Consider the following 23246-nt stretch of genomic DNA (forward strand, 5'->3'; position numbering starts at 1 on the left):
TTTCGTCTAATGCCATCTCTCAATCATATCCTGGTCGAAACCTACCGACTGGTTGGAAGTAGTCGCTGTTGTCTCCTATCTGCCTTAAATCCTACATACCGTCGGTTGATGGAGGAAGCAAGAGCACAGCGGATGTCTGTCCATGTACCTCTAGCTCTGGAGCATCAGCCTGAGACGGACCTGAATTAGCAAGGGTAGACAGCTGCTTTACGGCCTTGATGACTATTTCTTCATGAACCGGAATATATGCCTCCAACTTTTAGTAGCCATCCTTTCCAGTTACGGCGGCATACGCCTGGCCGCCCTTCCCCAGAAAGCTTCTCACATCAGCAGCGAGTAGCTCCGGTACTTCCCACGCGGCAAAATGACCACCACATTCAAACTCACTTTCCCGCACCACCGAGCCCATGCTCCGACACCACAAGAAGGGTAACTTGATCAACTCTCGCTTGAAATGAGCCACGGCCAACTTGACCTCCCCGGGGATGGACGCGGAGATTGCATCAACGGTGGACACCCTCTTCAACGTCGACGCTGACGCATCAGCAGGCGGCGTCTGCGCAGCCTCGTAGTAGATCCGAACCGAAGCCGCCGGACCCGCGACCGAGAACTGGTAGACGCTCACCCAGGTGAGAATCTCATCGTCCGTCCAGGGATAGTCGTCCGCCCAGGCGTGTAACTTGTCGTAGATCCAAGCCAGAAGGGCGACGGGACTATCGTGTAGCCCGTAGCCCAGCGTCTGGGGACCAGTTTCCTGCTGGCGCATGTAAGCATTTCCCCGGTTCAGATAGTCGAGGGTGGTCGAGATTAAAGCCCTGCTCCTCGGTGAGAAGGGGAGAGTCAGGATTGATTGCACAAAGATCCATGGGTGGCGCCATGGGTAGGGAGGAGCCACGGGGGCGAAGTTGAGATGGACGGCTTTGATGTGCTGGGGGTAAAGCGTTGCCATGACGCGGGCGATGATGCTACCCCAGTCTCCTCCTTGGATGACTTTGACTTGTCAATGGGTGGTCTTGAAATTGATACGAAGGGATGGATCGTCATGGGAGCGTACCGTATTCCTCGTAGCCTAGATTCAGCATGAGGGAATGCATCGCTTGAGCATATTGCGCCAGACCGAAGCCTCTCTGCGTAGACACGGGCCGGTCAGCAAGAGCAGTACAGCATGTACTGATGGCACAACTTGGACAGACCTGTTTCACGCCCTGCGAGAAGCCAAAGTTTGGCAGCGAAGGCACCACCAGGTCAAAAGCTGGCTGATTCTCGTCGCCTTTCGTCAGGAGCGGTATCAGCTTGACGGCCTCAAGAAAGCTTCCTGGCCCTGGATATTGTAAACCAGTCAACAGACCTTCATCTACAAAGCCGACCGCGCATATGGTACATTACAGCCATGTAGGAAGAGTAGCGGGATAGCACCCGGCGTAGGACTCCTGTGGTGCACGCAATGAATATCGAGCTGCGCAAAGCCCGGAACGGAGACAGAGACCATGACCTGGTGCAGTTTGTCGTTCAACTCCTTCTCCTTTGCGCGCCAGTCGAAGCCATCGCGCCAATATGCGGTCAGTCGTTTGATCTCATCCAGTGGGACTCCCAGGTCCCAGCCTGCAGCGTCTAGTTCATCGGGGAAGCTAGCGGCTTGAAGCTTTTGGTGTAACAGATCCAGTTGGGAGTCGGGGATGGTGATGTTGAAAGGCCTGATTGTATTCATCTTGATACTTGGCTTGGTTCAAGTGACAGCTGGATCAGTCGAGGCATTGTAGATACTCCGTACCATGATGTGCATATAATGATATAACCCAGCTGTCATGCCGACGGATCTACATATGAAACCGATCGATACCTCGGTTCGTAGGAATACTTCGTATCTCGACGATTCAGGTTGATTTATCTACTCCGTAAGGAGCACAGAACAGTACAGCAGGATGGACTGGGAATAGCAATATCATGGTTATCGTAAGTACTACCCTTCTAGTGCCTGCAATGAAGCCATTGTAGCTCAGAGTATATTCGAAGCTGGGACAGAAAGCCATGCTTGGACCATGGAACTAGACTGTTTTCAATTAATGAACCCATGATTATTTTGATCATATTGCGCCAGTCCTTGGTATGATTTATGGCCATGTCCCATTATTTAAGAATTGATTGATTGCCAGCAGGTTAGAGTAGGTCGTTAACAAAAAGTCAACCCTATCGTCCCTATGTATCGTCCATGTCACAAGTTCGGATTAAATTCAATCCTTCTAGAGGTAACTAGTGGAAGCATTGTTTCTGGGATACCCCTCTAGATCGACACTCCCAAATTCTTTGGCATTATCATCATTGTCGTCATCATCACCATGCTGTCAAATTTGCCACCGTTGTCCACTCTGCCGTTCGTTCTAGATCTCAGCCATCCAGGCTTTTAGCCTGGAAAAGTAAGGCAAGGGGAGGAGGGTCCGGCGTCTGTGTACGGAGTACAACCAGCAATGAATTCAGGTACTGTCCTCCGTACGGAGGTACCTCTGGTAAAGAACCACAATAAATGTGGTCCACTCTGTTCCTGATCCAAACCGTGCTTATTATTGTTATTACCTCTTCTCTACGGAGGACGTACTTTCAAGCTAAAATACTATGAAAATATTTCTGGTGAACCAAAGACAAAGCATTGGCGTCTGGCGAGGCAAGAGGATAGATAATAATAATAACAATACTCCGTAATAATCATCCCCATAGATCAGCATGCTGAGGCCTACGGTTTGCAGCGTTTCAGCCTTCCCGTGTGTCTAGACCAGCCGATTGAGAGAAGAGATGGATCTGTCCAGTCTGTGAGAGAGCAGACTGGTTAGTCCTGCTGTCTTTTTCCAGACGGAAATCGGAGATCATGGAAGTAGGAGAAAGTCTCTTCTGGTCATTCATCCCTCGTAGACACAGTGCCTACCTACCAAGTGTCCAGTATTAATTAATTAGTCTCTACTCCGTACTGACAATATTAACACCGTTCTCGCCGATTCCCCGCGTTGTTTTCTCTCTGCTTTGTCTCCTAGTCTTCCTCTCCTCCATTAACATCATCTTTAATAATTTTATCATATCAACGCAGTCCTCGTTCGCTCATTATGTGCTCGCCCTCTTAATCTTTCGGCCTCCGCTTAGTTCCCTTAAATGGACCGCTAACACGATCTATGTTGTTACTTTCTCCCGATAGAGAGTCATGCTTTGTGTTTCGATCAACGATACCTTGTCTCGTGAATCTCCGATCTCTCGCAAGTCTGCAGCAGTCTCCTGGCGCCCACCTATACCTTAACGGCGGAAGAGCGAAGAGCAAACACCATTGGTAGAGGGAAATCAGAACCATTACCATCGGCAGCGGAAACTCACCGTCCGAAAATTATGCCCGACTCAGTCGAGTCAGAATGGTCGGATTCAATCCTCTCCTGCAGAACCATGTCATTCCTCCCCTGCAAATCCCAGTGTCTCCCCGGAGATACGACTGCCACTACGTTCCGAGGCGATGAGCCCGGGTTCGACTCCTCGCCTACTCGCAGATACGCCGGCAGTGCAGAAAACATCGCCATTGAGCGTTTGGTAAATTTGAAGCAGGAACTCAGAGCGCTTGACTCGGAATCATTCTGGAACCGGCTCATGGAAAGCGTCACCTCGATCTGCAATGCCCAGTATGGCTTCGTAGCTCGCAAGGTCCAAGACCATGAGCTTGTGAGTGAGATGGGGGGTCACAAGCCGAGTCTCTTTGGCACTGCGTTCTATTACAATGACGGGCACCAGACAGTTGGGATGCACAGACACAGATATTTTGCTGGGGGCAATCCCTTGTCACATATGGACCACGAGAAACCATGTTTGATACCGGAGAACCTTGAATCCCTTAGTTCTTCCTGTCCGGACAAACTTCCATTTCCCGCGGACGGATACTTGGCTGTGCCGCTCTTCTTTCAAACGAAGTGTATCGCCCATCTCGGTCTCATGTGGTCCAAGTCTGGCCTACAGAAGCGAAGTCTACCGTGGTCTTTCCTCGAGATGGTCCTGTATTCGCTGGAAGATTTGGTTGTCCAACAGATTCATAATGATGCCGAGTGTCCAAAATACAATGAGCAACTGAAGACAGAAGCTGCGGGCACCCTTGGAAGTGTAAGAACCGTCGACAGTGTGAACTCCAGCACTGCCAATTGCTACGCCGAGTTCACCACTCAGCCGCTCAAGCCGTATGCTCGGAGCTTGTCCCATGAATTACGAACGCCAATGCAGGGAGTTGTGGGAATGCTGGATGTCATGCATGCCACCGTACGAGAGGCCATGCAGGCAAAACGTTCTGCAAAAATTGATTATGTCTTTCAATCTCTCAAGGAAAGCATTGAGATGGTTCAAGGTTAGTTGCGACGAAACATCCTTCCCGAGCAAGCCGCTAATGCAACCGAATTACAGACAGTGCAAGACGGGCGGTTGAGGCTGCAGATAACGTCGTCCATGCCTACGATCTCAATATGCAAGTTCCCAAAACACCCCAGCGGGAGCGGGAGAGCGATCCGTTTAGTGGCCCGGTCCAGTCATCGATTGAAAGTCTGCCAAACATCTTCACCGAAGGCAGCAACCCATACAAGCGGCGACGAAGCAATCCCGCTGACTGGAGCGAAGCATCGACCCCAAAGGCTAAGGCGCCCCGACGCTCGGCCAGGAAAGAGCTGTCCCCACGGAGTGAGGACGTCAAGAATGCCGTCCACGAGAGCGAGCAAATCGTTCACGCAAATCCCTCGCATCACATCGATGAGGTCATGGCAGACATGGTGGAGACGCGTCCCCCGTTAGCTGTGAGGAGATCAGCACCCCATCTTCTGCTAGAAGGCATCAATCTGAATATGAGAAGCCCCTCTCTGAGAGTCACCAAGATTCGTGACCTGCTTCGACTGGTGATAAACGAATCGCTCCATGTCGGCGGCCGACCTGATTTTACTCTGAGCGAGGCTACGGAGCTAGGAGAGAGGATCGAGGTTCGGACCCGATCTTCCAACGGGGAGATTTTCTCCAAGACTATCGTGTGGAGCGTCGATGAAGCGCTACCGGAAACTTTGCTTGTGGATGACAAAGACCTGGCAAAGTTGATCTCGTGCGTCTTTCTAAACGCAGTGAAGTTCACAAATAGTGGTACGATTACGGTCAGCGCAAAGGTTGGTCCCAATGTCGGTGAAGTCTTCATCACCGTGCGAGATACTGGACCAGGTATACCAGAGGCATTTTTGCCCAAGCTCTTTACACCCTTCGCAAGAGAAGATGCGTCAATCACTCGGAGCAAGGACGGCCTTGGTCTTGGACTTTTGGTCGCTAAGGGTCTTGCTAGGAAGATGGGTGGTGACTTGATCTGTGTTCGCTCGTCTACCTCTGGGCCCGATCATGGCTCGGAATTCGAAATTAGTATTCCCGTCACTCAATCCAAGTCAAGCAACAAGCCGGTAGCTTGCATGGCAAGCAGTTTGACTCCTCCTGACGGCAGCGATTCTTCGCGATTGAGTACGACGAGTACTTCGAGCAATTCCAGCCTCGAGCAGTCCATGCTATCACCCCTGATCCGCCGGCCGAGCCAGCCGATCCAACAGCCGTCCCCAAGCTTGACCGAAGAAACTTCGTCTCAGACACCGACTCCCGTTCGCTCCGTCTCCACCGCGAAATTTATCCGCCCTTCAATCAATGGGGATGCGTATGACGAGAAGCTCGGACAGAAGCACCCGCTCACCTTCCTGGTAGCTGAAGACAATATGATAAATCGACGGGTTCTGGTGAACATGCTCAAACGGCTTGGGTACCAGGATATTTACGAAGCCTGCAACGGAAAGGAAGCCGTGCGTGTAATGCAGGATGTTTTGGCATCGCAGAAACCCAAAACCTCGAGTCGGCTCTCCGACTGTGATCAGTTAGGAGATTGCGGATGTAAGCGCACGAAACCAGTCGACGTCGTCTTGATGGACCTCTGGATGCCGGAAATGGACGGTTATGAGGCAACGTCGAAGATCCTCAGACTGGTAGATGATTACCAGCGCCGCACCCTTCAGGAACAACCGAAATCTGAAGCCAATAACTTACTGCTGCCGCTCCCCACGGTGCTTGCCGTCAGTGCAGATGTAACCGATGAGGCTCTCGGACGTGCCTCCAAAGTCGGCATCAAAGGCTACATGACCAAGCCTTATAAGCTGTCAGATCTGGAACGATTGATCGTTGAGTTCTGCGGCGAGGCGACGAATCCGAATCTTGACCGGATGAACATATTATGACACCTGACATGATTCGCATTGCTACTACCGGCGCCTTCTCACCTCTGCCTTTTGCATTTTATTGTTTGGATGTCTATTTAATGTTTCTATACCCCGTTCCGTGTAAGATGAAACTCAGGCACGGACCCGTTTTGCTTAAATTTTATGATGGGCGATACGTCTTTTGTTAATACATCATTTACGGCCGATGATTGACGAAATCAAAACATATGAATCCAATAATAGATGGAATTGGCCATCTTACAAGCACTTCGTTTCTCTGGTAGAGACTACATAAGAACGCAAAGGGCTCTGGTTTGTAAACCAAGTCATTACATCCATATCAAGCTCAATCCACAACTATAACAACAGAACGCTGGAAATGCAACAGATAGAACTCAGGATAGTATGAGTGTCCCAGCCCGCAAGTGTCATCACAGGTTATTTCCTTCTCGTTGTCTCAACCGCAGCCAAGATACCGCGTCTGTATCGACCCGACAAACAAGCGTAGACAGTCTACGTTTATATGCCCATCTTAGCAGCTGGGTGATCTGAGGTATATGTAGAGATGATACAAATCGAGAGAAAAAAGGACGCTACTTCCCATGCAACAGACGTCCGCCGACTAGTCTCCCTCTCCTGCGCCCAATTTTACCCCCTTACGTCAGCTTCTGCTTGATGAAGAAGGAGCGGAGATGTGACAGTTGCCAGGCACATGTAGCGGACAGCACGGCGAGTTGGATGAGTGTCCAGCGGACAACACGGGCGTTGGTAGCCTCGGATTGATCACGGAATTCAGCTTCACGCTCCTACAATCGAACAAAAGTCGGCAAATCAGCAACCGCCATTCCCCCAAGTTCAGTGAGTGTAAGACAGTCGGAAAGAACAACATACCCGTTGGAACACCTGCTCGCGACGAATGTCCTGTAACCGCCCATTGAGATCCTTGACCTTCTGCACAATATCCTTCATCTTGTCCTTGTCCTCGGTCTCGATCTTGCTCGTCTCGCCGATGGCAATGTCCAGGTTCACCCTGACGGCGCCCGCGGGGGCACCGGACAGCCAACCGCCCACGGCAGCGTTGGTGTCGGGCGTAAGGCAGATTCTGTGCTGGCCGGCGTCAGCAGCGGAGAAGGTGAAGCGGCCGGCGTGGCCGTCGCGCTTTGAGACGACGCGGTGGTCGTTGTCGAAGGTCTCGTCGACGGTGATGAGCATCTTTAGGCTTGGGTCGACCGAGTACGTGCTGGACTGCTGGTTGATGACTTCGGTTTTGAAGTTTCCTGTTCATTCGGAAGAGATTTTGTGGTTAGCAATCAACTTAGAATGATAGAATGGCTATCGCGTACCAACAACCAGAGTGTCCTTGGGCAGATCCTCAAAGAAGCATTTTGTTTGACGGCCGTCCATGTAGAAGTAGAGGGCATTGGCGGGCACAGCAAGACAGAGAATGGCACATACGGCCAGGGCTGATGAGAGCCACGAGGCCGATGATCTGGTCGGAGCCATATTGAAGATCCCAATTGAAGTCAGGACGATAATCGATGCTGGAAGAGAAACTGGCGTTGTCGGTGGTTGATGTTGAACTGAATGAAGATCTGGCACCAACGACGGGACGGTCTTGGCGCGATTCGATGGGCGGAATGGAGGAGACCAGCCGTTTTCTGCGATGCCAGATTCCTTCTTTCAGCCATCACGGTCGGCATCTCGTCATTGATTCCATCTTTGAATTTTCTAATTTTCTCTTATCTAGTACTCTATCACTAGAGGTCTTGGATCATTTTGCGAACTTCTAGATCGACTGAAGCCTTTTCCGGTGACTTAAATCGCCATCATGGCCGCCGCCGATGTGCGCGACATGCTGGATTTGCCCGCAGAGGGCCAGCCTCGACCTCACAAGAAACAAAAGGTGGTCGAGAAGAGACCAGGTCGGTTTGCATCCATGACAAATATTACAAGATGCAGAGACTGATGTCCAGGCCTCAGAGGGGATTACTCGCGAGCTCTACGCGCTTCTAGGCGAAAGGGCGCCTCCGATCGCCATCAATGAGAACAGATACAAGGGACGACCGAAATGGATGAGCAAGCTCAGAGTGCGCCCATGGTATGCTCTCAACTTTCGGAGATTTGTTGTTATGACTCTGCTGATTATTTTCCTTGCCAGGCAAATGAACCCCTTCACCAACAATGCTCGCTCGGATGGACTTGTTCTGCGTCACTGGCAACGACAGCCGGAATCCGCAAATGTACCGGCACTTGAAGGAGCTTCGGAGATGGAGGTCGATGAGGCAAAAGCGGAAGGAGGGGCTGCAAAACCAGGACAGGAATATGCATTTGCGAAATACAATGTCAAACCTCGAGTACCGAGACGCTACACGGACGAGGAATACAACCGGCACTTGAAGAGCGATGACTGGTCGCGGCAGGAAACAGACTATTTGATGGACCTTGTCGAAGAGTACGACCTCCGCTGGGTGGTTATTGCCGATCGCTACGATTTCCAGCCTCAACCCATAGACGCCGAAGCGAATGCGACCGCGCTCGTCCCGGCTAAACGGTATCGAACAATGGAGCAGATGAAGGCGCGGTACTATTTCATTGCTGCATCAACGCTGGCCCTGGAACATCCCCCGTCAGAAATGTCCGAAGCCGAATTCGATCTGCACGAGAAGATGATGAAGTTCGACCCAGACCGCGAGCGGGCTCGCAAAGAACTCGCTGCGCTCCAACTAAACCGCACCGCAGACGAAGTACGCGAGGAGGGCATACTTTTGGAGGAACTCAAACGCATCACGTCCAACGAGCAAAACTTCATGACCGAACGCAGGGAGCTCTACTCCAGACTCGAAGTGCCCATCAGTGTGGGCAATACTACCATGTACCAGTCTAGCCAGGGCTTATCCCAGCTCCTGCAGACCCTTCTCCAAGCCGACAAGAGCAAGAAGCGACGCTCCATTCTCGGACCCGAAGCCGCCGCTCCCAGCCCCGCAGGTCAAACACCTACATCGAACGCCCCAACCAGCGCACGCGACAGTCGAGCAGATACCCCCAGCCACGCATCCGCCGGTCCATCCAACAAGAAGGGGTCAGCCGCCGCCGCAGCCGCCGCAGCCAAGGAGCCCCCTCAAACCGTCAAGACGCTCACCCCGGCCGAAGAAGCCCGGTACGGCGTACAACACCACGACCGTCTCGTTCCGGGCGTGCAGTTCCGAAGCGACCGCGCACAGAAGCTCACGCAGGCCAAGTCCAACGTTCAGTCTCAAAAACTCGCCACGGCGCTGTCAGAGCTGGAGATCCCGCCGCGTCTGCTTATGCCTACGGAGCGGGTGTGCAAGGAATTCGAGAAGCTTATCCACTCGGTCAACCTGTTGCTAGATGCGCGCAAAGTGTCCGAGAAGATCGAGAGTGAGATCCGGGTACTGGAAGCAGCCAGAGAGGAAAGAGAGCGCAAGACCAAGGAGGTCAAGGACAAGGGGAAGCCGGAGGTCAAGTCCGAAGAGGTGGAAAATCCTGATTCTACAGCTGGAGACTCCGCTACGGCTGCTCCGGCGGCAGACGAGCGTGCGGATAAGGGACGGCAAGGTGCCGAAGATGCGGATCAGAGTGCGGGGGACCGCGATGGTGTATCTCACAAACGCTCAGCCAGTGTACTGAGCAATGGGAGTGATAAGAGTACCAAGCGGCAAAAGAAATAGCTGTCTCGGTGGGATATCTGGCGTCAGTGTTGGTGGTGCGTTCTAATATACCTCTGTACGACTACGAATCGATATCATTTTTCTGGCCCATTGGCAGTCATATTTTGTATGTGCTAATAGGGATAACATTCTGAATTAAACAAACGGCATGGACCCATGGGTGTTACTTCTCGCCTTGAATAGGCAGGCCGAAAAAGGCATTCTTTGAAGTCATGTTCCATCAGACTCGCCCGTCGCATCCGCGCTCCATATCTAAATCAAGGATCCATTCATCCAGAGAACTTCACTCTGGGTCAGAATACAATTCAAGGCAGTCTTGGTACATGCTAGCCCAATCATCGAGGGTTGTTTCCAGGTCATCGCATTGGAGATGGTGTTCCTCATTGTCCGCATGGGAGTGCTGGACATTGGGTCGTTCGAGAGCATCTTGTGATATTATGCATCCTTCTTTGTCTTGGGAAGTCCTGCGTGAATTTTCTTCCTTCACAGTATGCTGTGACGAAGACATTGACACACCATCGCTCGCAGTATCGCGGCATCTCTTACGACTAGGAGACCTCAATTTCATGGTTTGTGCTCTCTTCTTCCGGCCAATGGCGTAGTCACAGCTAGGATTCGCTGTTGTCATTGTATACCTATGTCCTTTATGCTTATGATTGTGCTGTTCCATTCGTAGGCTTTGTGATGACTGTAGTTCTCTCGCAGATTCCATCGAACTGTCTGGGAGACTCTCATTGAAGGCTGGCGCACACTGCCCCAATGCATGACGCTCACTCACACAGTCGCTCGAGCAATTTCTAGGCTTCTGACTCCATAGAAATCTTCGGTTATCAGACATTTGAGCGTCGGCGTGATTCTTTCTTCGATCTGCGAACCTACGCCAGGTGCGAGAATTGACGGCAGAGTCGCAACTCGCAGAGTCGCTGGCATTTGAAGGCCTGATGAGAGCAGTTGCGCCAGACCAGCGGGAAACTCTCAAACGATCAATAATATGCGCAATGTGCGGTTTGGTCGGCGACTCCCATCGTGTCGACGATGCTTTGCCGGAGTCTTTCTCAGCAGTTTCGTCCCTGTCTCCATCTACTACAGTATATCCATAGCCAAGACGTCGCCCTCCCGACATCCATCCAATACTGACTTTGCGCGGCGACGTCACTCCATTGCTCATTGCGACGGATTCGAGGGAGGTTATGGACCGGTTCAAATCAAACTGTTCGGTAAATCTGCTCTTCAAAGCATCTGTTTTGCCAAGAGAGCCACAATCCAAAGACGGAACATGTTTTTCCAAGAGTGACACGCTTCGAGATGAAGCATTAGGGGAAAGAGCAGAGAAAGGTGTCCTGCTACAGCTGATTTCTCTCTTGTTTTGATTCATATTTGTCTTCTCAAGATTCGCTGGAACGTCCGCGGACGCAGAGCTAGTCCTGGGAGAGTAGCATGAAGACGCTTGCCTCGCATCTTGCACCCCCAGCTTTAATACTCCTCCGTCCCAGACCGGTGTCAATATCCTAGCGGGACGGCCAAAGCGACCGCCTTGGTATTGCGCGGCCCAAGTACCGGAGGTGCTGCCGTGTGGGTTCTCGTAGCTTGATTGACTGGGTGATAGGATCACAGGTGAAGTTGACGCAGACGCAAGCATTTTCGAGATGTCCAAATCCGCGAGGTGGATCGACTGGTCTTCGCATGTCGATCTTTGATGTCGTTGTCTTCTTTTTGTGATAAGAAGTTCTGAAGAGCGCTCGGTTGACGGGCTGACCAGATTGAAAGTATGGAGTGGGGTATTAGAGCCACGACCAGGAGACCCTGGCTGTTCTTGGAGGGTAGGAGGGATGGTGTCCTTGCCTTCGAAGATGTTCAGGGATGCTGCTGAAGCCGAAGCAATTGGGACAAGGCCGCGGTTCGCATTGTTCTCGCCGGAAGAAGCTCCATTGTTAAGGCTCGCGGAAGGACGAGGACTCCCTCTGGCTTTAGGACTTTGGACATTGGGTTCGTTGGATACGAAAAAGCCATGCATTGCCTGCGGACTCCAGCCTTCAAGCTCTGGTGAGCTGAGTGACACTTCTGTGTGCTGATAAACCGGATACTTGCTGTCCTTTGCCAAGAAACTGTTCCCTTCGTTGTGGTAGGGTTGCGCAGGAAGTACACCCTTACGACCAATACTGGCCGCAGCCTTTACATTGTCCGCAATGTGAATCGGAGTGGAAATGAACTGTGCATCACTGTCATAGCCTCTTTCGCTCATCAAGCCACTTCCAAACTCATGTGGTGTGACAACGGCGCCATTGTACTTCGCAGACTTCGAAGAGATCGAGAACAAAGAGGTGCCGGATCTTCTGTCAGATCTTCGTGAAGTCACGTTCAGTCTCCTTGACTCTCGAGAAAGCCTCCTTCGAAGCTTTTCGGAAAGCCCTTCGGAGGAATGTCTTGGGCTTTGAGGTACGATTGTATATTCATTCGCAGATGAAAGGCCTGATCATGTCAGAAAGGGTGTCCACAGATATAAGGAGCAGGTAATTTTCAAAATCACCTCTTTGATGGTCATCTAGGATGAGTGGCGGTTCAATCTCATTCAGTCGGTATGGTTTTTCAGCAATGGACGATGAAGGGGATTTCCAAATCCTTCTAAACCGACGGCAGAGAAGGAGATCCATTGAGCATCAGTGAGGTCTGCGTGCACACAGGATACGATCCTCACAGACACATCGATCGCTGCGTATTTCGCTGAAGCGAGGCATGTCCCGGAGTTGAGCCGTAGATGCCAGACTCAGCCCCGAGACTCTCATGAGGACGATCATGAATGCTCAAAAAGGAAGCAGCGAATAAATGGTGATGGTCAAGAAAAGGAAGGAAGCATTCGTAGGTGTTCCTGCTTCCCCTGGCTTTTGAACCGACAAATTTGCGATTCTATCTTCCTTTCTAGAAGAAGACCGATTGGGACGTTTTTGGCTATATACATATATATCATTCGGCGATGTAAATGGATGCCTCTCGGGTCAATCTACATCGGAGGAGCAGTAATGCGCCGAGAATATTACGCGTCGAGGTGTCCTGTCACCAATACCTAATAGCCACTTGCTCATCTCATGCTTAGTCTACAGTCTGAACATCCCACCGAGAATTCGTAGACTAGGAGTTTTCAAAAAGCGGTCTAGGTACACTCGCAAATGTCTTCGGGTCTGTCCCATTTGGATTGACGAAGCCGGATGTAGATCAGCTTCCTCCTTATCATTTGGTCCGTAAATTCGAGTCTACCAAGGACACCTACGCTTGAGTTGAAAGCAATTGTCTTGATTGTTTCCATCCAAGGGTCCAGTCTGACAACCGCATCACTCTACTGATATAATGATCAATGGACCAGTAACTGGGCTAAATCGCCACTCTTCCAAGTACTCCATTTCCATAACCAGTAATATTAGGCATTCTCACTCTTCTACAGGATGCAGAGGACAGCTGTTGAAAACCTAGATGGTGAGATGTGTATGTATGGTAAGAACCAGTAATCTGGTACCCAGGTACTGAAACTGTTCCTAGGTTCCAAATTAGTGGCCGATCACGGACCCCGAGCCGGACTGGCCAGCGTTCTCCGACATCCCACTAAGGTACGGAGTACAATGGACACCAATTATGGAGCCCAAAGACTGGATGCAATGGCTGGAGACTGACAGATTCTGGAGGGAAAACCCATCACGCCATTTTGACTCATGACTGATTGGGTATGGTCAGGAAGAGTTTATCATACTCCGTACTCCGTACATCGACGGTCATTGAAACATCGATTTACCTTATTATTACCTGTCATAATAAAAACACCTAATAGCTCCGTGTCTTACCAGCCAATTACCGCCGATTACCCCTCCATTCCCCTCCAACATACTGTCTTTTTTTTCCCTCGTGCTGCTCCTATCTATCGGCGGGCCCACATCGAGGGGGCTTCCCCTCCATCCTCTGCTCTGTATCCCAATATTAAATATCCCCCCATCCCTCTCTCCCTGCTTCTTCTCTCCCCTCTTCCTCTTTTATCCTCCTTTTTGAACTCACCTTTCTTCAGCAAGAGACTGATCTCTCTTGTCTGTTTTTGTATCTCCTCTTTTGTGTGACTTTAATTCATCCCTCTTACCATTCCTCCTTTCTTCTCCTTCAAGTCTCGTATCCTCTTTCCTCTTCTCTTTCGTTCGTATCACACATCATTCAAAATGGTTCAATCGTAAGGATCCGCTGACTCTCGGCTTTTCAACGCTTTCTTCTTTGACATGCACTAACATTGTCTCTGTAGCGCCGTTTTGGGTTTCCCCCGTATGGGAAAGCTCCGTGACCTCAAGAAGGCCACTGAGGCTTACTGGGGCGGCAAGATCTCTCGTGATGAGCTCCTGAGCGAGGGAAAGAGACTCCGTGCTGAGCACTGGAAGATCCAGAAGGATGCTGGTGTCGATATCATCCCCAGCAACGACTTTGCTTTCTACGATCAGGTCCTCGACCACATCCAGCTCTTCGGCGTAAGTTCCCCTGATTGTTAAGGCATATTCCGCCAGGTAGTCTAACAAAATCATTGAATAGGTCGTCCCTGAGAGATACAGCAAGTACAACCTTGACCCCCTTGATGAGTACTTCGCCATGGGTCGTGGTCTCCAGAAGCCCGCCTCTGAGGGCCAGCCCGCCATTGACGTTCCTAGCTTGGTATGGTGCCCCCTTCCAACAACCACGTGTTCAAAAGGTTCCCCTTCTAACACGGTATCTACAGGAAATGGTCAAGTGGTTCGACTCGAACTACCACTACGTCAAGCCTACCCTCCAGGAGAACCAGGTCTTCAAGCTCGCTGCCAACCCCAAGCCCGTTGCTCAGTTCCTCGAGGCCAAGGAGGCTGGCATCGTTACTCGTCCCGTCATCCTGGGTCCCGTCTCCTTCCTGACCCTCGCCAAGGCCGACCGCGGTCAGAAGATTGACCCTATTGACAAGATCAACGATCTGGTTCCCGTCTACGTTGACCTCCTTGCCCAGCTGAAGGCTGCCGGCGTCGAGGACGTTCAGATTGACGAGCCTGTTCTCGTTTTCGATCTCCCTGCCAAGTCCAAGGCTGCCTTCAAGCCTGTCTACGAGAAGATTGGTGCTCTCGGTGACAAGGCTCCCCGCATTGTCCTTGCCACCTACTTCGGTGACATTGTCCACAACATTGATGTTCTCCCTGCTCTGCACAACCTTTATGGTATCCACGTGGACCTTGTCCGCAACCCTGAGCAGCTCGACTCTGTTATTTCCGCTCTTGGCCCCAAGCAGGTCCTCTCTGCTGGTGTTGTTGATGGTCGCAACATCTGGAAGACCAACTTCAAGGCTGCCATCGAGAAGGTTGAGCACGCTATCCAGAAGCTTGGCAAGGACAGAGTTATTGTCTCTACCTCCAGCTCTCTTCTCCATGTCCCCCACACCCTTGAGAGCGAGAAGAACCTCGATCCCGAGGTCCGGGAGTGGTTCAGCTTCGCTGTTGAGAAGACCCACGAGGTTGTTGTGATCGCCAAGGCCGTCACCGAGGGCCCTGCTGCTGTCCGTGACCAGCTCGAGGCCAACGCCAAGTCCGTCCAGGCTCGTGCCTCTTCCGCTCGCACCAACGACCCCAAGGTCAAGGAGCGCCAGGCTGCTGTCACCGAGGAGATGCACAACCGCAAGTCTCCCTTCCCCGTCCGTCTTGCCGAGCAGAGCAAGTCCATCAACCTTCCTCTCTTCCCCACCACCACCATCGGTTCCTTCCCTCAGACCAAGGAGATCCGTATCCAGCGTAACAAGTTCACCAAGGGTGAGATCACCGCTGAGGAGTACGAGAAGTTCATCGAGCAGGAGATTGCCGAGGTTGTCAAGATCCAGGAAGAGCTTGACCTCGACGTCCTCGTCCACGGTGAGCCCGAGCGTAACGACATGGTTCAGTACTTCGGTGAGCGCCTCACCGGTTACGTCTTCACCACCCACGCCTGGGTCCAGAGTTACGGATCTCGTTGCGTGCGTCCTCCCATCATTGTCGGTGATATCTCGCGTCCCGCTCCCATGACTGTCAAGGAGTCCAAGTACGCCGTGTCTATCTCCAAGAAGCCCATGAAGGGTATGCTTACTGGCCCCATCACCTGCCTCCGCTGGTCTTTCCCTCGTGACGACGTCCACCAGTCCGTCCAGGCTCAGCAGCTGGCCCTTGCCCTCCGTGACGAGGTCATTGATCTGGAGGCCGCTGGTGTCAAGGTCATCCAGGTCGACGAGCCTGCTCTGCGTGAGGGTCTCCCTCTGCGTGCCGGCAAGGAGCGTGAGGACTACCTTGCCTGGGCTGTGCGTGCTTTCCGCCTGGCTACCACCGGTGTCTCCGATGGTACTCAGATCCACTCTCACTTCTGCTACTCTGAGTTCCAGGACTTCTTCCACGCCATTGCCGCTCTGGATGCCGATGTTCTCAGCATTGAGAACAGCAAGTCTGACGCCAAGCTGCTCAAGGTCTTCGTCGAGGAGGCTTACCCTCGCCATATCGGACCTGGTGTCTATGACATCCACTCTCCTCGTGTTCCCAGCGAGCAGGAGATCAAGGATCGCATCGAGGAGATGCTTCCTTACCTCCGCCCTGACCAGCTCTGGATCAACCCTGACTGTGGCCTGAAGACCCGTCAGTGGCCCGAGACCAAGGCTGCTCTGACCAACATGGTCAACGCTGCCAAGTTCTACCGCCAGAAGTACACCAAATAAATGGTGTAACTGGCTTTTTCAATGAACGGGGACGACATTCTTCAACCTGTCGCTCCGGAAACGAACGAAACTTGTTTTCGTTTTGTTAATGTGATGAGTTACGACGATGATACCAAAAGTTCAACATAAGGGTTCGGGGTTTTGTATTAGAAAATATGGGGGTCAACGGAGTTTCAACATTTACGATTTCAACATCGGCGTTCAAGCCAAACAAGACTGCCTCTACATGCGGTCAGCATTTCCATCGGTGGGATGTTTCTTTTTTTCGCTACTTCGGTTATAATCAAAAGGGATATGCATGATCGCGGCAGTCGGCGCCGCTGATGGTTTTTCTTCAATATTTCAACAATGTGTTGTACATGACACTGGAGGTACTGATTTAGATCTACCTCTTAGAGCCTAATCAAATGAAAGGCAATTTCCAATATGTCTCTGTTCTATCTCAGTAGACATTGTAGATGGTGACTGAAGGCCTGTGGATATGAGAGAATTCTGAAAAGCATGTACCGCAGCGACCATCTGTGATGTGAAGAGCCATAAGTGACCTCTCCACCAAAGTAACTAGCGATGTTGTTGGGCCATACTATTCAAGAGAGATGAGGTCCTATCTTTGAGCTTTCATCGCAGAAGCCCGCAACTGAAATCCACATCACAGCCACGAACACCATGGAACAGCAGCCCCTCGACCCGCGACCGCCTTCTCCCCAAACTTCTCTACATACCACTTCCTCCCCCAGCGCGCATGAGGCAGCATATTAGCCACCGCATTAACAACAAACACGACCGCCGGAAGAGGCAGGGGAACCTGTAGTTTCTCGGCGAACGCCGCAGCGGGCTTCAGCCACGGAGCGATGTGCAAGGGCGGCGAGGCATAGGCGAGTGCCTGAGCGGCGGGGAAGACGGCCGTGCCGACGAGAGCGAAGCCGAGCCACTCGAGCCATTCGAAGGCGTAATGCGGGTAGAGGATGGAGCGGAAGACGCCGCGGGCGGGTGGGATGACGTAGACCTTGTCATATTTATTCTTCTTGCCGTTGGCGTTGGCGTTGGCATTCGCGTCGCTGGACGAGGACGAGGACGATGCCTGGATGAAGGTCGGATGGTCCTCGTCTCCATGTTGGGTGACATCCTCGTCGGACTTCTTAGCCGCGTCGCGCTTCTCTGCTGCTTGGCGGCGGAGACGGAAGAGGGTGCGCTCCGAGTGGATGTTGCCTATCATACCGGCTGCGAAGAGGACCATCCCCAGGCAGGGCAGGAAGTGCGTTGCGGCGGAGTAGGGCGACGACCCTCCCGGAGCGCCCGAGACGGCGCCGTCGGTCTTGTACCCCAGCACCGGGACGTGGTATCCCACCAGCCAACCGGCCAGACAGGTCGAGTTGAGCCAGTTGAACAGCACTGCCATGGAGACGACGGACGCATGCATGGGGGACATGCTGGGGGCCGCGAAGAATGGCGAGATGATGGCGCGGTTGACATAGTGGATTACATATAGGGACGCAACGAGCTTATTAGATAGTGGGAGCGAGGTAATGTTGAGCGCTGACGGCAATTTGTAAAGGATGTAGAGCAGGTTCGCCGGTCCCACGATCTCCATGAGAAACCAGCCCAGTTTGCCTGGGATGTTCAGCCAGGAGCTCTGGTAGGAGCCTTTACCAGCTGGATGCCAGGAGACAGCCCACTGGACGAGCGAGAACTGGTTTACGTTAGGTTACCATAGTTTAAGGAAAATTGCATAAACGTACCACTGGAAAGTATTGGAATACGTTGAGCAAGGTTGTGTAGGCCTGGGGACTGGGGAGGATGAAGTCTCTCAAGGGGGGAAGAGAATCCAGGAACGACGAGATTGCGGAGCCCATGTTTGCCTGTCTGACACATTAGTATAAGCATGAAATAGGTGAAATCAATAAAATGATCAACACTGATCAAAAGAAAAACATACGCGGTAATAGTCCCTGATCAAGCTACCTACTTATTTCAAGGGTCACGCTGGTTTGGGATGCTGAGATGCTCAGATGCACAGGCGCTACAGAGAGTCTGAGACGATGGTGATCAAGGAAACTCCGGAAGAAAATTCTTCAGACCATGGCTATAGGCCTCTCTCAAGTCTCAGCACAACAAAGAGAAGTCATTTTAGGGATATGGTGGAGGTGAATCCCACGTCAACAAAGAAGGATCAATAGCTTGTGTTCATCCAATGATGTCACGGGACAGTCACTGCACGTGATCAGCTGCTTAGTTACAGGTCGATGTATCGAACATTGATCAACTCCTTGTCACAACTGAAGATGGATGTATCTCTTCTCCCTCCTTTAGCAGCCACTACTCATGATGTATATCTAGAGGTATACAAAACAGTCGAGTACACAGTATATGGGAAACGTGAAGACAAATCAGTTCCAATCCAGGAGGTCAAGCATGGCATTCTAAATTCAAAAATGAAGTAATGCGCAGGGGCTAGCTGGAGTGGCTTCAAATGTCGATGCCGAGCAATCATTATCCATCTAAGAAGTTCTATGCGAGTTTTGTGCTTCAATCAGTCGACGTATCCATAGCGTCAGTCACAGTCTGCGTTAAGGGCTGTCGTCGCGCCGCTAGTCTCTCCGCCTTAAATGCCTCAATCTTGGCCTTGAGCTCCGCATCTAGACAAAACCAGTCAGCCGGGTCGCTTTCGACGATTGAGAAAGACGAAAGATAAAAGCTTACCAGGGGTTACATCCTCCATCTTGAGCGGAGCTCTGTTGAACGGATCATGTGGGTCACTCAGAAGGTGAGACCGAAGAGTAGAACGATCCATGGATACCCTGGATCCAGGGAGGATAACTGGATCTTCCATCAAGGTATACATAAGGGGATCTAGAGAAGAGCTATCAGCTATCTGGCCATCACCACGTAAGTAATTCACCGAACATACCCAAGAATTCGTCAGGAATTTCGCCAAGATCCTCCTCGGCTTGTTCATCAGCCTCTTTGGCCGCCCTGACCTTCGCCTGCAGCTGTTCCCATTGTTGGAGCTCCTCCGGAGATTTCAGCGACCATTTTCGGAGGATATCCCCGGCCTTCTGAAAGTTCGCCGGCTTGTAGGACCGTCCGTCCCTTGCGACGGCGAGGATGAAATTTTCCTTGCCCATCAGGTTGAGATACACATCGACGATCTCGCTCAGCAAAGCCCGCGGGTTGAAACCGTACTCTTGCAGATTGTCCACTCGCAAGCTGGAGCTCTTTGGGCCAACCATGGCATCCAGGTTGTAATCAAGCATGTCTGCCAATCTCTGGACAATTTCAGGCATGGTGAACGAGTCTGCCAATGCTTCCGTAAACAACTTGAGCATGGCGACCGTCTCGTTCGTTAACTGCATGTAGGATTTGGCGTTCCGTTGAGCGGATGCAAGATGCTCCTCTTTTTGTTGACGCTCCTGAGGATCCATGTTGTTCCCATTGCGACTGAGCTCCACCTGGGTATCATGAATCGTGATGAATGCGCCAAAGGATTCATCAAGCACATATGTCACGTCGTTTAGAAGCAAGTTCACAAAGCGAACGAAAAAGTCCAGATTTTGCTTGGACTGGTTGTAGAGCTTGTTTCGATACAGAGTGTTTGGCCAGATACACTTGATTATCTGGAAGATTTCGTAGCGGATGTTGAACTTGTCAAAGAACTGGGTGTGCGTCCCCGTATGCTCTGCTTCAATATAGAACTTCATGACGGCATGCAGCAGGTATTCATTAGCAAAAGGGAAAGAGTTCAAAAGATCGACTAGAACACCGCGTGCGCCACCAGGGCGAGGCCATGTCCCCCGGAACAGTATCGAAACAAGACCCGCTTTCAGGTAAGGGTTCTTGATGTAGTCCGAACTCTCCAGAAAAGTGATACAGAGCATAACTAGCTCGTCTCCCTGTGTCGCGGTGATTATCTGCGGCATGCACCACATGATGAACTTGAAGTTGCTGACAATGTCATCCACAAAGTATTCGGGGAGGCATTTGAAAACTTCCGGCTGCTGCTCCGGAAGAGGCAACTTAATCGGTTCCTTTGGAAAATTGACGCCGGACACAAGCCTGAGCAGCCAAACGATGACATATCTCATGAACAGCATGGAACGTGCCTGCCATTGGTCGTCGAACAGAACGCCTTGCAGACTGTACTTCAGAGCGAGACCCAAGTCCAGCTTGTCCTTGTATTTCTTCAGAGCCTGTTCGAATACCCTAAGCTGCATTGGATTGTGGATCCATCTGGGTCGCTCCAGCTCAAACCTCCTGATCGTACCCTCCATGTGCCGAAGGTCCTTCTCAAGCTGGTCCAGCTTTGACGTCAGGGACTCACTACCGTAGTGATGAGCAGCAACCGTCAAAAAGAAGATTTCAGTGATGAAGTTGGTAGTCCCTTCTTCTTGCTTTGAGTAGAACGCGTCAGACGCATGCTGATCGGCATTGATCTTGGTTTCATCTTTCATATCAACGCGTGGGTTCCGGTGCAAATACCCCGCATCAATCCTGTCAATCTAAAAACCCGGTAAGCTTAGTGGAAGAGCATGATGAGATGAAAGTGCCAAGCCTACCTTGGTGAAGGTTGCGTCCATGAAAGGTTCACAAAGCTTGTCCAGACATGTTGTGAGATTGAACATGAAACCGTCCGAAGCTACAGTAGTAGGATCCACCTGCATTGCTCTTCGTTTGTGGTTGATGTTCAACGCGGCAGCGAACCAGTCCAGGACTCTGTCTCTTGCCTCCTTATTCGCGCGAATGATATGGTTGACGACATCAAACAGATCTGAGCTAAGCATCTGCTGTATCATTCTCATGGATCTTTGCGCATTTAAGATATATGACTGATCTCGAGTCTTGGGACTCGAGAAATAGGTCATGGTAACATTGCCCTGGAGAGGTGACAAGCGGAACCAGGGACCCAGAAGCGTCTCCTTCTCAAATAACGCTGGATCACGGGACTCGTTGAAAAAAGATGACTCCGTAATAGCAGCGGCAATGACCGGATTACCAACCAGGTTTCGCAGAGCCTAGACAGGTCAGCAACAGGAATCTTGAAGGAAAAAGCGCTAGAGGCATGGTATACTATTAAATAAGACTTGTAGTCATCATTGATAGTCATCGAAGCGAGGTCACGGCTCATCTCCTCTACGGCGGCGATGAAAGCCGGCTTGATGCTTTCGTCTTCCTCAAATCTTTTTACAGCTTCGCCCAAGAACTCAAGATCAACTCCCTTATCATCTTCGGGATCCAGAAGAAGATATGGCTTGAGCGGAGACCGCCCGGATGGCTCGAGCCTAAGGGACAACGGAATCAGCCAATCTGTCGTCCGTTTCGTCAACTGAACAGGGGAGAGGCAGGAACCCACCCGAACATCTCCGGCATCGTGATCGCGAAGATGCAATAGCTCATGCACAGGCGCCGTGCCTCACTGATGACAGCGAATTTTGGGTCATCCTCGCGGGCACGGCGAAAACCCTTGTGCAGCCTTGAGATCCGCCCCCAGCATGGCAACAGATAGTCCAAAGGCTTCTGCTGGGTATTCGAGGCGGCTTCAAGGAGGGCCTGGTCCAGCACAGTCGTGTCGATGCGCGGTTCGCGACCCTGATCCTCAAGTTCGCTTCGCAACCCAGGCAAGTAGATCAACTTGTGCCCATGGATATCCCGCTGCCGGTCTTCCCTCAAGCTAAGCTTGAAGACGGCGCTTAGTGTGCGATCCTCAAAGGATTCAATACTCTCTTCTGCCTTCGGTGGTGAAGGCGTGTTCGATACCGGGGCAGCAGATACTGACCCCGGTGCAGGACTGGCAGGGGCCGAGGGTGTGATCTTGATTCGCTTGCCTTCTGATTCTTGCAACTCCGGCCGAGGCGAAGAAGTTTGTGACCGCGGTGCGCTGCTGATATTTATCTGTGGCTGCGGAGCGTCGAAGGTTTCTTGAGAGGAAGGACTGGGCAGTGAAAGTGTAGAAGGCTGGGTAGAAGGTGTCTCTGGTCCTGACGCATTTTGTGAGGATGAGGATGGATTTCCAAGCTTTGCAAGGCGCTTGTTGCGGATCTGCACAAGGGGCTTTAGTTGACATCCGGCCACAAAACCACTCGATTCGACAACGAGAATCAAGCATTAAAGCACTCACCTTATCCGCATCAGAGAGAGTATCTGACATCCTCTGTTGACGGGGGAGATGTGAACAAATGCCCCAAGAGAAGAGGCTCTGTCAGCGGGGCAAAACGGTGCGGAGAAGATAGAGTAAGCAGTTACTAGTATGACTGATCCCAGAGTGATCACAAAAGGCAACAGTCAAAGGAATATGTACTTTGGAGATATCTGGGCACATCTATGATTTAGTAACAAGAAGGGTAACGACCGGCCAGGCCGATGGATGAATGCTAGTGGTCACTCTACTGTACCGGTGACATTCGGTCATGGTCGCTGAGATTCGCCTGCATGATTAATGCCCTTAACTAAGCCAGGCAGACCGCCCTTGCCATTCCTCCACTTGTTAAACAAGAAAGATAATATATTATATTGTTTATTCACTTATCCCTCTAAAGGACGGTATCAAATGTCTTTGAGTTGATGATTCAATCTCTCATTTCACAGCCGTCGATAAGAAAGTATTTGCACAATAAA

The 23246-nt window shown here is 51.4% G+C and overlaps 8 protein-coding genes across 8 annotated transcripts; 3 read left to right on the top strand and 5 right to left on the bottom strand.

Moving 5' to 3' along the window:
* Window positions 1-259: 259 nt before the first annotated feature.
* Window positions 260-1708, bottom strand: NFIA_108810 (epoxide hydrolase; the record flags this gene model as incomplete). The annotated part of the gene is made up of 4 exons (XM_001267284.1): window positions 260-996; window positions 1055-1127; window positions 1194-1321; window positions 1387-1708. The coding sequence occupies 4 exons, from the start codon at window positions 1706-1708 to the stop codon at window positions 260-262; spliced, it is 1260 nt and encodes a 419-aa protein (XP_001267285.1).
* A 1658-nt stretch (window positions 1709-3366) lies between these two features.
* NFIA_108820 (ATP-binding response regulator) lies at window positions 3367-6254 on the top strand (the record flags this gene model as incomplete). The annotated part of the gene is made up of 2 exons (XM_001267285.1): window positions 3367-4360; window positions 4417-6254. The coding sequence occupies 2 exons, from the start codon at window positions 3367-3369 to the stop codon at window positions 6252-6254; spliced, it is 2832 nt and encodes a 943-aa protein (XP_001267286.1).
* Window positions 6255-6892: 638 nt separating this feature from the next.
* On the bottom strand, window positions 6893-7739 carry NFIA_108830 (emp24/gp25L/p24 family protein; the record flags this gene model as incomplete). Its single annotated transcript, XM_001267286.1, has 3 exons — window positions 6893-7042; window positions 7128-7513; window positions 7580-7739. 3 exons carry the CDS (start codon window positions 7737-7739, stop codon window positions 6893-6895), a joined length of 696 nt encoding a protein of 231 aa, XP_001267287.1.
* Window positions 7740-8064: 325 nt separating this feature from the next.
* NFIA_108840 (SANT/Myb-like DNA-binding domain-containing protein) lies at window positions 8065-9925 on the top strand (the record flags this gene model as incomplete). Its single annotated transcript, XM_001267287.1, has 3 exons — window positions 8065-8158; window positions 8196-8334; window positions 8395-9925. 3 exons carry the CDS (start codon window positions 8065-8067, stop codon window positions 9923-9925), a joined length of 1764 nt encoding a protein of 587 aa, XP_001267288.1.
* Window positions 9926-10208: 283 nt separating this feature from the next.
* Window positions 10209-12167, bottom strand: NFIA_108850 (uncharacterized protein; the record flags this gene model as incomplete). Its single annotated transcript, XM_001267288.1, has 1 exon — window positions 10209-12167. The coding sequence occupies one exon, from the start codon at window positions 12165-12167 to the stop codon at window positions 10209-10211; it is 1959 nt and encodes a 652-aa protein (XP_001267289.1).
* A 1951-nt stretch (window positions 12168-14118) lies between these two features.
* NFIA_108860 (5-methyltetrahydropteroyltriglutamate--homocysteine S-methyltransferase) lies at window positions 14119-16637 on the top strand (the record flags this gene model as incomplete). Its single annotated transcript, XM_001267289.1, has 4 exons — window positions 14119-14129; window positions 14199-14418; window positions 14480-14599; window positions 14664-16637. 4 exons carry the CDS (start codon window positions 14119-14121, stop codon window positions 16635-16637), a joined length of 2325 nt encoding a protein of 774 aa, XP_001267290.1.
* Window positions 16638-17286: 649 nt separating this feature from the next.
* Window positions 17287-18490, bottom strand: NFIA_108870 (3-oxo-5-alpha-steroid 4-dehydrogenase family protein; the record flags this gene model as incomplete). Its single annotated transcript, XM_001267290.1, has 2 exons — window positions 17287-18327; window positions 18377-18490. 2 exons carry the CDS (start codon window positions 18488-18490, stop codon window positions 17287-17289), a joined length of 1155 nt encoding a protein of 384 aa, XP_001267291.1.
* A 673-nt stretch (window positions 18491-19163) lies between these two features.
* Window positions 19164-22779, bottom strand: NFIA_108880 (ubiquitin-ubiquitin ligase UFD2; the record flags this gene model as incomplete). The annotated part of the gene is made up of 7 exons (XM_001267291.1): window positions 19164-19273; window positions 19338-19487; window positions 19546-21133; window positions 21191-21646; window positions 21703-21913; window positions 21985-22682; window positions 22750-22779. 7 exons carry the CDS (start codon window positions 22777-22779, stop codon window positions 19164-19166), a joined length of 3243 nt encoding a protein of 1080 aa, XP_001267292.1.
* Between the last annotated feature and the right edge of the window lie 467 nt (window positions 22780-23246).

The sequence above is a fragment of the Aspergillus fischeri genome, genomic scaffold (genome assembly GCF_000149645.3).
Source record: "Aspergillus fischeri NRRL 181 1099437636245 genomic scaffold, whole genome shotgun sequence".
Lineage (NCBI taxonomy): Eukaryota > Fungi > Ascomycota > Eurotiomycetes > Eurotiales > Aspergillaceae > Aspergillus > Aspergillus fischeri.